The 14,815-nt window shown below is 55.3% G+C and overlaps 1 protein-coding gene across 3 annotated transcripts; it reads right to left on the bottom strand.

Moving 5' to 3' along the window:
• Positions 1 to 571: 571 nt before the first annotated feature.
• Positions 572 to 13,803, bottom strand: MIIP (migration and invasion inhibitory protein). 3 transcript variants are annotated; one of them, XM_058444390.1, is made up of 11 exons: positions 13,691 to 13,803; positions 11,438 to 11,632; positions 10,836 to 11,183; positions 10,361 to 10,445; positions 3,472 to 3,580; positions 3,332 to 3,390; positions 2,724 to 2,853; positions 2,494 to 2,590; positions 2,084 to 2,223; positions 1,227 to 1,364; positions 572 to 910 (listed from the first exon to the last, which is right to left on the bottom strand). In XM_058444390.1, the coding sequence occupies exons 2-11, from the start codon at positions 11,549 to 11,551 to the stop codon at positions 817 to 819; spliced, it is 1,314 nt and encodes a 437-aa protein (XP_058300373.1). In that variant the 5' UTR covers positions 11,552 to 11,632; positions 13,691 to 13,803; the 3' UTR covers positions 572 to 816. The 3 variants fall into 3 exon arrangements, with proteins under 3 accessions (XP_058300373.1, XP_058300374.1, XP_058300375.1); XM_058444391.1 differs by lacking the exons at positions 2,084 to 2,223; positions 13,691 to 13,803 and adding an exon at positions 12,830 to 12,987; XM_058444392.1 differs by lacking the exons at positions 1,227 to 1,364; positions 2,084 to 2,223; positions 13,691 to 13,803 and adding an exon at positions 12,830 to 13,163.
• Between the last annotated feature and the right edge of the window lie 1,012 nt (positions 13,804 to 14,815).

Here is a 14,815-nt window from a genome sequence, read left to right as displayed (position 1 = left end):
ATGCCTCGTGTCCGCATTTATTCCACTTATAAAAAGAGCAATTTCATATTATGCAACCAACACATACAAGAGGTCAGTGAAAGACAGGGTGCTGCCTACTCTCCCAGACTGGACATCTGGGCTCTCTGCTAACCTTGCCTCCAACTCACTGCCCAGCCGTTTCCTCATCTGTCCCTGCTGGGGCTCTGAATGACCCGCGGCTCCCAGGGCTGGGTGGAGGAGCCATGTGACCCCAGGGACTTCCAGAGAGCCCTTCTAGCAATGGATCCCGGTTCTGGGACCAGGAAGGAGAGAGCTCAGTCACTCAACACGACTCACAGCTTCAGCGGAGGCCCTCGCTGAAATGACTTTTTAATAACCTTGGCCCAGCCTGCCTAGGGGACCCCCCTCCCCCATCTGGTGGAGGCCACTACCCAGAGCTGGGGATCTGCAAAAGGAGCCACCCTCATGGTGACCGACACACACTGCCCAGTCCCGGTGGTCACAGTGTCTTCCTTCCGAGGGTGCCGGGAGGGCAGGCTGAGAGGCCAGAGTGCCTTCTGGGCCTCAAGTGCATCAGCAGGATGGAACCAGCACACGTGGGACTCGAGCTGCAGAGCACTGAGCTTTATTTACAAACTTCCACAGAATCCCTCACCCTCCACCCCAGGGTCCTCCCTCTCTGGAACCCAGGCAGCAGACAAGCCTGGGTCCACCCACCTGCCCAACCTAGGACAGCCGGGCCTGAGCTGGGCGGGCAGGGGCTTCTAGTCTCCTGGGTGCGCCTGCCAGAGGGGAGAGGCTGGAGGCGGCGGGAATGCTGTTCTCCTCCAGCAGTCAGTCCTCAGGGCTTCTGCCGTGGGACGTGGGGCCGAGGGACCTGGGGCACTGACCAGGTCGGGGTGGGGGGTGGCACCTGCATTGGCGAGGCCTGGATGGGGAATAGGGAAGTCTCAGGGGGGCCACTTGAAAGGGACAGGTCATCCCCAGTTCCAGCCATTCCCTCCTGGATCTTGCAGTCAGGGTGGCCTTCCTGGGTGGAGCAGGGCAGGTGGCAGGGAGCAGAGGAGTTCTGAGGGATGGCTAGGGTCAGGGCTGGAGGGCTGGACCCTGCAGAGAGACACTCCCAGGCTCCATCCTCCCCACCTCAATCCTACCCCCCAGGAGGCTCTGCAGTCCCCAGGCCTGCTGCAAGGTCTCTGTCCCTCTAGGGGGCAGCCCAGGCTAAGATGCGATCTGGACCATACCAGGTGAAAAGGGCTACTGGTGCCTGACAGCTTCTGGTGCTGGGCCTCAGCGGAGACAGAGGACCAGAGGTCCAGGTTCCTGGGGGCTGAGCTTTTCTCAGACTTCGGAGGGAAAATGTCCCAGCCCAGCAGGCAGTGCTGTGGAAGGCAAGGGGTTAAAAGTGCCTGACCTGGGACAGGCTCCCCGCTGACTGGGCACACCCCCATCAGGGAGGGACAGTGCCCCCCATTAGGAAGGAGGCCCCCACCAGGGCAGGGCCTGTGTTTACCCACAAGATTACCCCAGGTCTCCCCTTTCTTAACCTGGCAGATCCAGCCATCCCTGGGGCCCTGAGAGCTGAAATGGGAGGATAGGATGGTGACAGTGACATTCACAGGGCACTTCTTGCTGTAGGCTCTCCAAGCGCCTGCATGGATTGCTTCACTGAACAGCCCCACCTCACCACCCACATCCCTGAGGATGGCGCTGTTATGTCCATTTTATGGACCAGCAAACTGACTTTCCTCTGCATCCTTCTCCTCCTCTGACCCCAGCTGCCCTACTCTCAATTGAGGAGTCAGGAAGAGTTGCCACTGGCCCCCCATCCCGACCTGGAGACACAGGAAAGGACTTTTTTTTTTTTTTTTTTGAGATGGAGTCTCACTCTGTCACCCAGGCTGCAGTGCGGTGGCGAGATCTCAGCTCACTGCAGCCTCCGCCTCCCGGGTTCAAGCGATCCTCCCACCTCAGCCTCCCAAGTAGCTGGGACTACAATGGAGGCTGCAGTGAGCTGAGACCGTGCCAGTGCACTCCAGCCTGGGCAGTAAGAACAAAACTCGGTCTCAAAAAAAAAAAAAAAAACAAGAAGCACAGAGACCTAGGTTCGAATCCCAGCTCCTCCACCAAGGCGCCTCCCCCTCTGCTTCGGTCTCCCCACCTGCAGGGTGAGGGTACAGCAGTGCCTACACTCCTGGCTGCTGTTGGGGCTCCATGAGATAAGCCCCCTAAGGACTGTGCCTGCAGTACACAAGAGCACAATAAACAGGACCCATTCATGTCATGCCAGCCTGCAGGCAGATCACCCTGGAAGCCCCGGGGTACGTGGAGTAGGGGTCCTACCTCCCTTAGGTACAGGTGTGGGTGATGGAAGAGGCCCAGCCTGTGCTCCAGAGACTTGGGTGCTCACCCTTGTCGAGCCCAGCCTCGCTCTGTGACCCTCCCTGGGGACCTGTGCCAGTCTGGGCCAGCCCCGCCCTCATCACCATCCAGCCCCAAGTGGCTGCTCACCCGGGGCAGGGCCAGTGTGTCAGAGGCGTCAAAGCTCTTCCGCCGGTGGATGTGGTACCGGTGCGGGGGGTCCAGGATCGACAGCGGGATGCTCACCCTGCGCAGGGGGGCAGTGGGGGACCCCTGAGGAGCCTCCCAGCGGCTGGGGGCCCACGCCCAGGCCTATCTTTTCTTAAAACCAGTGGTTCAGGCTGTGTCCCCCAAGGTGTCCCAATGCTCTGTTCACTCACCTGACCTGTGCTGGCTGCGCCAGGGTCCCAGGGCCCTGCTGGTCTCGTGGTGTCCTGCACAGGCGGCAGGGGGTGCCGGGATCCACAGGCACCGGGAACAGGCGCCGCTTGACACGGTAACAGTACACGCCTGCGAGACCCATGAGAAGCCACAGCTCTCCCTGAGCCAGGAACCCAGGTCCCTAGGCCCCGTGCTGGCCCCAGTCACACAAGCTGCCAATCCCTCTGGGAAGCCCTTAGGCCCATTTCCTCCTAACCCCTTTCCTCCCAGAACCTGGGGCCCACGCCCTAAGGGGTGGGGAGGGACATCCTCCTAGGGCTCTCAGGAGCTGGGATGGAGTCCCACCAGCACGGGGGCACTGCTGGGGAGGGTGGGATGGTGCCACACAGGGTAGGGCAGCCCCTAATTCGGTGGCCAGGCCTTAGCTCACCCCACCCCTACCAGGGCTTGGCCACCCTGTCCAGACTGCAGGCCTCCCTCCATGAGTCTCAACACCTCAGGGGCCTCCCCAGGCCCCAAACCTCAAATGGGACTGCTCTGAGGCAGGGGAGGCCAGGGCAGCGCGAGGCTGGACTACTCAGCGGCCTAGCCGAGGGCCCGCACTCACATTCATGGTCTTCCTCCAGGCCGCTGCCACTGCTCTCACGCAGGCCTAGCAACTGGGGTCTGAGAGGGCGAGGGGGATGAGCAGGCCAGGGGATGGAGCCGCTCAGCCACCCTCGCCCACCCTCGCCCGCCCCTGCTCACTCAGGATGGCTGCAGATACACTCCTCCTTGTTGGTTTCCCGAAACTCCTGCAGCTTCGAGAAGAAGGCCTCAGGCTGGCTGGTGATTGAAGAGCTGGTGTCCAGAGACCCTGGTGTGGGCAAAGCACCAGGCAGCTGACGGGAGAGGGGCTGGGGGCTGCTGTGTGGCCCCCGGCCAAGGCTTGGAGAGACGATCAGCCCTGGCACCCCAGGCCACCTGCTTCACCCCTACTGTGCCTCAAACAGGCCAGGAGGGCCCCTCCAGTCACTGGGACTGTTGGTTGGTTTCAGTGTCTGTCTACCCTGATGCACAGCCAACCATCCATGGAAAAAATATCGACAGAGCCCTTATGACAGGGCTAGATGCTGTTTCATGTGCCAGGAACTAGACAGACAAAGCCCCTGGCCTTAATGAGGCTTACACTGTAAGGTGGCAAGAGATGAACTAGCCACCAAAAAAAAAACCCATGATACAAGACTGAATGGTGAAACCTGCCAGAAAGCAAGAGAGCAGGGTCAGAGCCTAGTACAGCAGGGCAGCGATACCAGGCAAGGCCTCTCTGAGTGCGATGACCCTGAGCAGAGACATGGAGAAGCCACAGAGACCTCCCAGGAAGGACATCACAGGGAGACGAAAGAGCAAGCGCAAAGGCCCCAGGGTGGGCATGTGCGTGGTTCAGCTGAGGAACAGCCAGGAGGGGAAAGTGGCAGGAAGGCAGTGAGAGTGGAGGAGATGAGGTTAGGAAGCCCACGGAGGGTTTGGGGACCAGGAGGGTCACAATCATATCAGCCACTTATTTTTACAGGATTCCTCCTCTGGCTGCTTCAAGGTGAGGGGAAACAGAGGCATCAGTTAGGATTCAGCTGGGGAGAGGTAGGGGCAGCCCCCAACTTACCATGATTCGACTTAGGATGTTTCTTTCTTTACTTTTTTGAGAGAGAATCTCACTGTGTTGCCCAGGCTGGAGTGCAGTGGAGCGACCTCGGCCTGGGGCTGCCTCTCCAGTCACTTCTTAGCACTGATTTCAGCATGGGATTCAGGCTTATTCAAGCGACCTCGGCTCACTGCAACCTCTGCCTCCCAGGTTCAAGCAATTCTCATGGTGAAACCCCGTCTCTACTAAAAATACGTAGTTGGGATTTAAATAGGCGTGTGCCACCACACCCAGCTAATTTTTGTATTTTTAGTAGAGACGGGGTTTCACCATCTTGGCCAGGCTGTTCTCAAACTCCTGGCCTGATCCACCTGCCCCGGCCTCCCAAAGTGCTGGGATTACAGGCGTGAGCTACTGCCACACCTGGTCAGAATTTTGCAGCAATCCTCCCACCTCAGCCTCCCAAGCAGCTGGGACTACAGGCACTCGCCACCATGCCCGGCTAATTTTTGTATTTTCAGTAGAGGTGGGGTTTCACCATGTTGGCCAGGTTGGCCTTGAACTCCTGACCTCAAATGATCCACCCACCTCGTCCTCCAAAAGGGCTGGGATTACAGGCATGAGCCACTGCGCCTGGCCTTATATGCCTTTTTGACTAAACGGTATTTTCTTTTTTTTTTTTTTGAGACGGAGTCTCGCTTTGTCGCCCAGGCTGGGGTGCAGCGGCACGATCTTGGTTCACTGCAAGCTCTGCCTCCCGGGTTCACGCCATTCTCCCGCCTCAGCCACCGGAGTAGCTGGGACTACAGGCGCCCGTCACCACGCCCGGCTAATTTTTTCTATTTTTAGTAGAGACGGGGTTTCACTGTGTTAGCCAGGATGGTCTCGATCTCCTGACCTCGTGATACACCTGCATCGGCCTCCCAAAGTGCTGGGATTACAGATGTGAACCACCGCGCCCAGCCTAAGCAGTATTTTTAACTTACGTTGGGTGTATCAGGATGTAGCTGGATGGTAAATCCAGCAAGGTTATGGTCTGAGCTATTTAGTATGTAGAGTTGCCATTTATGGAGACAGGAAAGACTGCAGGAGGAGCACAGCAGTGGAAATCAGGACCTTGATTTCGGACAGAAGGTTAATAACTTCATGGTGATGTGGAGAAGACAGCGGGATATACAAGTCTGGAATTCGGAGGACAGGTGTGGGCTAGAGATACAAATGGAGAAGTAGAGAAAGTGTCAAACACCTCAGCATTTGGGAGATCATAGGGGGAAGACAGAGAGGAGGAGTCAGAAGACTGAGTCCCAGGCCTAGGGGTGTAGCTGTCAGAACAAGGACCTTTCCTTCCCCGGGAGCCTGGGAAGGAGCACCAGCAGAGATGGGGGAGAACCAGGAAGCAAGTGGCCGGAAGTCTAGGGCAGAAAGTGCTTCAGGGAGGGAGTGACCACTGTGTCCCCTGCTGCTCAAAGGAAGGTGTGGATGATGGCTAAGCTGGGGAGTTGGCACCACGGAGGCCACTTATGACCCAACTGAGGGCCATGCTGATGAAATGCTGGGAGCTGAAGCCCGATTTAAGAAATAGTAGTGGAGGCCGGACACAGTGGCTCATGCCTGTAATCCCAGCACTTTGGGAGGCCAAGGCAGGCAGATCGCTTGACATCGGAAGTTCCAGACCAGACTGGCCAAGATGGCGAAACCCTGTCTCTGGCTAAAAACATAAAAATTAGCTGAGCGTAGTGGCGCATGCCTGTAATCCCAGCTACTTAGGTGGCTGAGACATGAGAATCACTTGAACCTGGGAGGCAGAGGTTGCAGTGAGCCAAGATCACTCCACTGCACTCCATCCTGGGTGAAAGAGCGAGACTCCATCTAAAAAAAAAAAAAAGAAAAGAAATAGTGGAGAGAAATTGAAGGCAACGAGACTAGACAGCCCTTTTGAAGAGGAAGTCTTGTTATTGAGAAAACAGGCAGTCACTGGAAGCAAATGTGGGCTAAAGGTAGAAATGTGGCATCGGGATGAGAAATAACAGACTGCGGCTTTACCCCGACTGGATGTGAGCCACTGTTACATCTCACCGGGCCTCAGCCTTCCCATGTGTGAATGGGCACCATGGTGGTGCCTACCTAATAAGCTTATTGTGAAGGGCAAAGGAGTCAGCGGGAGGAACAGGGAGCACAGCTCGGAGTGGTGCCCGGTGCAGGGAGCATGAGATACAACCAGCTCCCAGAATGCTTCCTGCACGTTCATGTTCATGCTGAGGGGCAGGATGAGGATGCAGGACAGAGATGGAGGATCACAGGAAGCAAACCCTGGAGGAGCCAGAAGCAGAGGGGTGGAGCACACGGGAGCAGGGCCAGGGCCCAGGTGGCAGCATGGACAGTCACCTCGGGAAACGCAGGGGAGCAGAGCGCATGGACCAAGAGCAGGTACTGAGACAGACGCCTCCATTTTCCAAGAACCAGGAAGGAGGGCAGTGAGCTGAGAGTTCAAGAAGTACTCAAGGGCAGGGCCTGTGTCCCCGCCACCACGTGCTCTCAGCAACTCCACAGTGCACCTGTCTTTGTTTTTTGAGACAGAATCTCACCTTGTCGCCCAGGCTGGAGTGCAGTGGCTTGATCTCTGCTCACTGCAGCCTCCACTTCCTGGATTCAAATGATCCTCCTGCCTCAGCCTCCTGAGTAGCTGGGATTATAGGTGCCCGCCACCACACCTGGCTAATTTTTGTATTTTTAGTAGAGACAGGGTTTCACCACGATGGCCAGGCTGGTCTCGAACTCCTGACCTCAAGTGATTCGCCCACCTCGGCCTCCCAAATTGCTGGAATTACAGGCGTGAGCCACCATGCCTGGTCGTGGCCTCCTTTCTGGTCCTGCCATGCCTGTGGCCACCCCATTACGTGTGTAATCACAGCACTTTGGGAGGCCAAGGCAGGCAGACCACCTGAGGTCAGAAGTTCAAGACCAGCCTAGCCAACATGGTGAAACCCTGTCTCTACTAAAAATACAAAAATAAGCCGAGCATGGTAGTGGACGTCTGTAATCCCAGCTACCTGAGAGGCTGAGGAAGGAGAATTGCTTGAACCAAGGAAGCAGAGGTTGCAACGAGCAGAAATCACACCACTGGACTTGACTCTGGGCAACAGAGAAAAAAAATAAAAATAAAAAAGGAGGAGACCGTGAGGCTGGAAGAAAGAAAGACGGGAAGTCACATCATGGGGCCAGTAGAGGCCAGATCATGCCTCGTAAGTCTAGATACCGATTTTGGATTTTACAGGAAGTGCTGGGAAAAGCCCATGGGGAGGTCTGAGTAGGAGAGTGATATGGTCTGATTCCCATGTTTAAAAATTCCCTCTGGCTGCTATGTCAAAAATGACAGTGCACAACCATGTCACTGGCAGCATTATTCCCAACAGTCAAGAGATGGAAACCACCCAAGTGTCCATCCATGAATGAACAGATAAACAACATGTGGCATCAACACACAATGGAATGTCACTCAGCCTTAAAAAGGAATGGATATATAACAAACCTGCACATTGTGCACATGTACCCTAAAACCCTGAAGTATAATAAAAAAAAAAAAAAAAAAAAAAAAAAGGAATGGAATTCCAGCCAGGCACAGCAGCTCACACCTGTAATCCCAGCACTTTGGGAGGCCGAGGCAGGAGAATTACTTGAGTGCAGGAGTTCGAGACCAGCCTGGCCAACACAGTGAAACCCCATCTCTACTAAAAATGCAAAAATTAGCTGGGTGTGGTGGCACACACCTGTAATCCCTGCTACTCGGGAGGCTGAGGCACAAGAACCACTCGAACCCGGGAGGTGAAGGTTGCAGTAAGCCGAGATCACACCACTGCACTCCAACTTGGGAGATACAGTGCGACTCTCTCTCAAAACAAAAAAAAAAAAGGGGGAATTCTGACACACAGTACAACATGCATAAATCTTGAGGCCACTATGTTAAATAAAATAAGCCAGTACAAAAGAACAAAGGCTATATGATTTCACTTATATGAGGTCCCTAGAGGAGTCAAATTCATAGGGACAGAAAGTAGAATGGTGACTGTCCAGGGCTGGAGGGAGGGGAAATGGGAGTAATTATTTAATGGGGAGAGAAGCTTTTGGGAAGATGAAAAAGTTCTGGAGGTGGATGGTAGTAATGATAGCTCAACAGTGTAGACATACTTGACGCCGCTTAACAGTCCACTTAAAAAATGCTACAGGTGGCTGGGCGCGGTGGCTCATGCCTGTAATCCCAGCACTTTGGGAGGCTGAGGCGGGCGGATCGCCTGAGGTCAGTTCCAGACCAGCCTGGCCAACATGGCGAAACCCCTTCTCTACTAAAAATACAAAAATTAGCCGGGCGTGGTGGCAGGCACCTGTAATCCCAGCTACTCGGGAGGCTGAGGCAGGTGAATCGCTTGAACCTGGGAGGCAGAGGTTGCAGTGAGCGGAGATCACGCCATTGCACTCCATCCTGGGTGACAAGAGTGAGACTTCATCTCAAAAAAAATACTACAGTGGTAAATTTTATGTTATGTATTTACACAAACACATACACATACACACACACACACACATATGCAAAAGGACAGCAATGGGACATAGGCCGGGGGAAACCAGCCAGAAGGCAGCAGAGGTTAGGCTGCTGTCGGGGAGAGTTGGACAATAACGTGAAAAGAGCTGGCATTGGTATGAAGTTGTGCAGGGGCCTGGCACATAACAAATGTTCAAACATACGGCAGCTGGGACTCATTCATTCATTCAACAGATGCACCGTCTCAGTTCCTGAGGTTGAGAGAGCAGACATGGCTCAGAAGGTGCTCAGAGGCTGGTGTGAAGGTAGTGAGTTATCGCAATTGTATACTCACAGTCAGTGACAGACCAAACTCTTTGTTCTACCCTTTCCCCCTTCTTCTCACTGCTGCTCGTCTCGTTTTTGTTTGTTTGTTTTTTGGAGACGGAGTCTCACTTTGTCACCCAGGCTGGAGTGCAGTGGTGCAATATCGGCTCACTGCAACCTCCGCCTCCCAGGTTCAAGTGATTCTCTTGCCTCAGCCTCCCAAGTAGCTGGGATTACAGGCCCATGCCACCACACCCGGCTAATTATCGTATTTTTAGTAGATACAGGGTTTTACCATGTTGGTCAAGCTGGTCTCAAACTCCTGACCTCGTGATCCGCCCACCTCATCCTCCCAAAGTGCTGGGATTACAGGCGTGAGTCACCGTACCCGGCCTGTCTTCTCTTAAAAAGCAAAAATAAAAATAAAAAAAGGCCAGGCATGGTGGCTCATGCCTGTAATCCCAGCACTTTGGAAGGCTGAGGCGAGCTAACATGGTGAAATCCCGTCTCTACTGAAAAAAAAAAAATACACAAAAATTAGCCAGGCATGATGGCAGGCGCCTGTAGTCCCAGCTGCTCGGGAGGCTGAGGCAGGAGAATGGTATGAACCTGGGAGGCAGAGCTTGCAGTGAGCCGAGATTGCACCACTGCACTCCAGCCTGGGCGACAGAGCGAGACTCTATCTCAAAAATAAATAAATAAATCAATAAATAAAAGAAGGTGGCTGTGGGGGAGCGGTGGCTCACTCCCACAATCCCAGCACTTTGGGAGGCCAAAGTAGGTGGATATCTTGAGCTCAGTAGTTTGAGACCAGCCTGGCCAACACGGGGAAACCCCATCTCTACTTAAAATACAAAAAATTAGCCAGGCGTGGTGGTGCTCGCCTGTAACTCCAGCTAATTGGGAGGCCGAGGGATGAGAATCACTTGAACCTGGGAGGTGGAGGTTGCTGTGAGCCAACATCGCACTACTGCACTCCAGCCTGGGCGACAGAGTGAACTCTGTCTCAAAAAAAAAAAAAAAAAAAAAAGAGGGTGCTCCCCAAGGAGGATGGCACGGTCAGAGAAACAAGCAACAGCACCAGGTGGTGGCTCAGACAGGAGCATGGAGGAGCCCAGGCCTCCACCTCCCACTCCCAGGCAAAGTGTGTGCAGGGCAGCAGCACGCCTTACCTGCAATCCAGTCGTAGCCCAGGTATGGCCTGAGGCGCCAGCTCCTCTCAGGAACTGCAGACTCCTCAGAGAAGGTCACCCTGGGCTGAGGAAGAAAGCACAGAGGGACAAGGACTAAGCCAAGAGGTCTGGCCCAGAGGAAGCCGCAATTCGAGGGACAGAGAGACTGTGTCTTAACTTACACCCTGACTTGGAGCCCAGGGCTCAGCCAAGGGCACAAGAGCAAGAAGGGAAATGTTTGGCCCCACTTTATGTGTGGCTGTGAACAAATCCTGGCCTCTTCTCAAAGTGCTGTCTGAGAAACTCACAGCTACCACCTAGCGAGCATTTAGGCTGAGCCAGACCCAACTCACAGTATCTCCCAGGAGCCTCTTATTCTGCAAGCGAGGCTGCCCACAAGCACATGTGTCAGATAGGGAAACTGAGGCCCAAGGAAGCTCCTCCCATCAGCAGATGTCCCGCTCTCCCACATTACCTTGGACAGCTTGCTCTGTTGAACCAGGATGGAACTCGGGGCCTGTGCCTCCTGGGGTCCCGGATCACCCAGCCTCCCTGAGGGCTCTGGGTCCCTCAGGCTTGAGGTGCCCAGCGAGGGTACTGAGTGGCGTCTCGGTCGGCCCAGGGACTCCTGGTGCTGGCATTTGGCAGGTGGGAGAGAGGCTGCCCCCGATCTGGCCACATCGCAGAGGTCCCCTCGGCAGGCATCTGGTGGGCCCCACGCAGAGCACCGGCCCCATGGGCAGGAGGTGCTCAAGGAAGTTGAGGACGTCTCTGGGGTCGATGGAGTCTCTGAGTTGTAGCTGCTGCTGGATTCCAGGCTTGACTGGAGAGAGGGGCTGGGTCACCCAGGGAGTGGCTGCCAGAACCTACCCACTGGGCCTACGCCAGGCACCAAGGCCTATATCCTCATCCTGCTCCAGCCTCAGCAGTGACCAAGGCCAGTCTCTTCCCTCCCCAGCCCTCAGTGTCCCATCATCAGTAAAATGGGCGTGTTCAACAAGATGAGCCCTGAAGCCTGGATGCTGGCCTGAAGGTCAGGTAGCCCCTTCCTCTGGGGTTCCCAAGGCGGGCACGCACCTCTGAGGCTGCCCTGGCCACTGACCGCCGCACAGCATCCTGCCCCACCCACAGCTGCCTCAGGAGCTCCAGATTGAGCAGCCGCAGCTGTGCCAGTTCCTCAGCCTCCACCATCCTGGGCCTCTCTCAGCAGGTGTCACTGCCCCTGGGCCGCAGGATGTCCTCAGGGCTGGGTTCCAGGCTCAGCTCTTCTACCTGAAGTCAAGAGAGCAGGACACGGTGCTCAGTAGGGTGCTCTGTGGTGCCAGAGACTCCCATTCGACACTCTTTAACTGTACTGCCTCAGGCAAGTTATTTAACTTCTCTGTGCCTCAGTTTCCTTATCTGCTGGACAACAACAGTATCTACCTCATACGATTGTTGTTAGAATTAAAGAAAGCATGTTAAGCCTGGACAACATTTGTAGAAACATTTTGTTTTGTTTTGTTTTGTTTTGTTTTGTTTTGTTTTGAGACGGAGTCTTGCTCTGTCGCCCAGGCTGGAGTGCAGTGGCGCAATCTCGGCTCACTGCAAGCTCCGCCTCCCGGGTTCACGCCATTTTCCTGCCTCAGCCTCCCAAGTAGCTGGGACTACAGGCGCCCGCCACCACGCCCGGCTAATTTTTTGTATGTTTAGTAGAGACGGGATTTCACCGTGTTAGCGACCTTGTGATCCGCCCACCTCGGTCTCCAAATCTTGGTTACAGGCTGACCGTACCCCCAACTTAATTAGCTGGCCATGGTGGCACTTGTCTGTGGCCCCAGCTACTCAGGAGGATCACTTTAGCCCAGGAGGTCCAGGCTGCAGTGAGCCATGGTCGCATCACTGTAAAAAAAAAAAAAAAAAAAAAACAAGAATACAAAAAACAGGCCAAGTGGCTCACGTCTGTAATCCCAGCACTTTGGGAGGCTGAGGCAGGAGGATCACCTGAGGTCAGGAGTTTGAGATGAGCCTAGCCAACATGGCAAGAGACCCCGTCGCTACTAAAAATACAAAAATTAGCCGGGTGTGGTGGCACGTGCCTGTAATCCCAGCTACTCAGGAGGCTGAGGCAGGAGAATCACCTGAACCCGGGAGGCGGAGGTTGCGGTGAGCCGAGATCGCACCATTGCACTCCAGCCTGGGCGACAGGGTGAGACTCTGTCTCAAAAACAACAACAAAAAACAATTAGCCGGGTGTGGTGGTGGGCGCCTGTAATCCCAGCTACTCAGGAGGCTGCTGAGGCAGGAGAATCGCTTGAACCTGGGAGGTGGAGGTTGCAGTGAGTGGAGATCACACTACTGCACTCCAGCCTGGGTGGCAGAGCAAGACTGTCACATACACAAAATACAAAAAACAAAGCAGTACAGTGCTTACTTAATACAGTGCTTACAGTGGTACATCGTAAACATTCAATAAACGTCTATTATTACCCAAATGGCTGGGGCAAGGGCATGCTTCCTTTTTTTCTTGGCTCACTGCAACCTCCACCTCCTGGGCAGTGGTTTGGACAAGCTTGCTTTATAACTGGTGAATCCAATACAAATCAGGCTTCAAAGGGATTCTTCCTCCGTTCCTGCCCTCCCTTCCTCCTTCACTTTCTTTTTACATATGAAGAAACCAAAGCTCAGGGAAGTTAAGCAACTTGCCCCAAGTCACACAGCTAGCAAGAGGCTAGATCTGAACCAAAATTTGACTCCAGGGTCCATGAGTTCAGGGTTCTTGGAAAGCCTTTCCCTGGAAGTGTGAGGGAGCCTGGGAAAACTCCGCTTCCAGCCCTTGCCCCCCACCTCCAAGGATCCTCAGGATCGGGTGCAAGGTCTGGAGCAGAGAGAAGCCGACTACCCTGGGACCTCCCCACACGTATATTACCCCGCAGGTCTGGGGGGCACGGAGATGCAGTCCAGAGGGGCCAACTGTTTGATCCGCAGGACAAAGATCCCGGCCCCCACCCCTAACTGGCCAAGCGGCTCTGGGCCACACCCCTGTAGTCAGAGGGTCGCCGTTTTCGCACGGGATCAAAGGGCACAGCTGGCCTTGCCCTCCCCTGGCCCCGGCCGCGCTTTAGAAAGGGAAACGCCGAGCAGAGACACCGGAAAAGCGACGCTCCAGAAACACCGGGGCCGCAGAAGTAACAGAGGGCGAGCGGGCGGACGCCGAGGCGGGACCCTGGCAGAGGCAGATGCAGCCTCCCCTTCTTTTCCACTGCGGCCCCCGAGGCCCTCGCGGGAATGCACGTGGGGCCTCCTGCCGAGCTCTTCCGCCCCTCCCCAGTCCTGCCGCCCAGCACTTACCCGGCAGAATCCCCTAGCACGCGCCACCGTAGCCGCCGTAGCCGCCGCAGCCGCCTGAGCCGTTCCAGGGACCTCGGCCGGCCGTCCTGATTGGTCAGGTGAGAGGCAGGGCCGGGACGCCTGGTGAGTGAGCGTTACTCGGCGATCCGAAGTGGCAGTTTCAGCGTGGGGGCGGGACTAAGAGCGGAACTACATAACCGATTGGTCAATTTTCGAGGCCGGTGCGGAGGTCGATTCCTGGAATGGGGCGGGCCCCGGAAGGGCGGGCTCCGATTGGTCAGCTGCGGGACTGGATACGCTAAGCTCAGCAGCGGCAGTTTCTGTCAGGCTCGGCGGCCTAGGCTCGGGGCAGGCGACAGTGGCAGTCCGGAGCAGCAGGGTAGGTGAGGCAGGCGGCTGACTACTCATTGTACTCATCGTTTCATACTTTTTTTTTTTTTTTGAGACGGAGTCTCGCTCTGTTGCCCAGGCTGGAGTGCAGTGGCGCGATCTCGGCTCACCACAATCTCTGCCTCCCGAGTTCAAGCGATTGATTCTCCTGCCTCAGCCTCCCGAGTAGCTGGGACTATAGGCGCACGCCACCACGCCCGGCTTTTTTTTTTTTTTTTTGTATTTTTAGTATAGACAGGGTTTCACTATGTTGGCCAGGCTGGTCTCGAACTCCTGACCTCGTGATCCGCCCGCCTCGGCCTCCCAAAATGCTGGGATTACAGGCGTGAGCCACCGCGCCCGGCCTGCTTCATACTTTCATTCAGGTTTTTAGCGAGTGCCCGCTTTGCGCCAGAAGATAAGGACTACACAGTAAACAAGAAAGTGTAGTATTGGGGCCGGGCGCGGTTGCTCACGCCTGTAAACCTAAAAATACAAAAATTAGCCGGGCGAGGTGGCCGGCGCCTGTAATCCCAGCTACTAGGGAGGTTGAGGCAGGAGAATCGCTTGAACCCAGCTACTAGGGAGGCAGAGGTTGCAGTGAACCGAGATCGCGCCACTGCACTCCAGCCTGGATGACAGAGCAAGACTCCATCTCAAAAAAGAAAGAAAAAAAAAAAAGATACCCAGCCTGGGCAACATGGCAAAATCCCGTCTCTACAAAAAATGAGCCAGGCACGTACCTGTAGTCCCAGC

This window comes from Hylobates moloch, unplaced genomic scaffold, assembly GCF_009828535.3.
Source record: "Hylobates moloch isolate HMO894 unplaced genomic scaffold, HMol_V3 SCAFFOLD_9, whole genome shotgun sequence".
Lineage (NCBI taxonomy): Eukaryota > Metazoa > Chordata > Mammalia > Primates > Hylobatidae > Hylobates > Hylobates moloch.
Note: the sequence above shows the minus strand (reverse complement) of the source record. Positions and strands in the feature narration are given on the sequence as shown.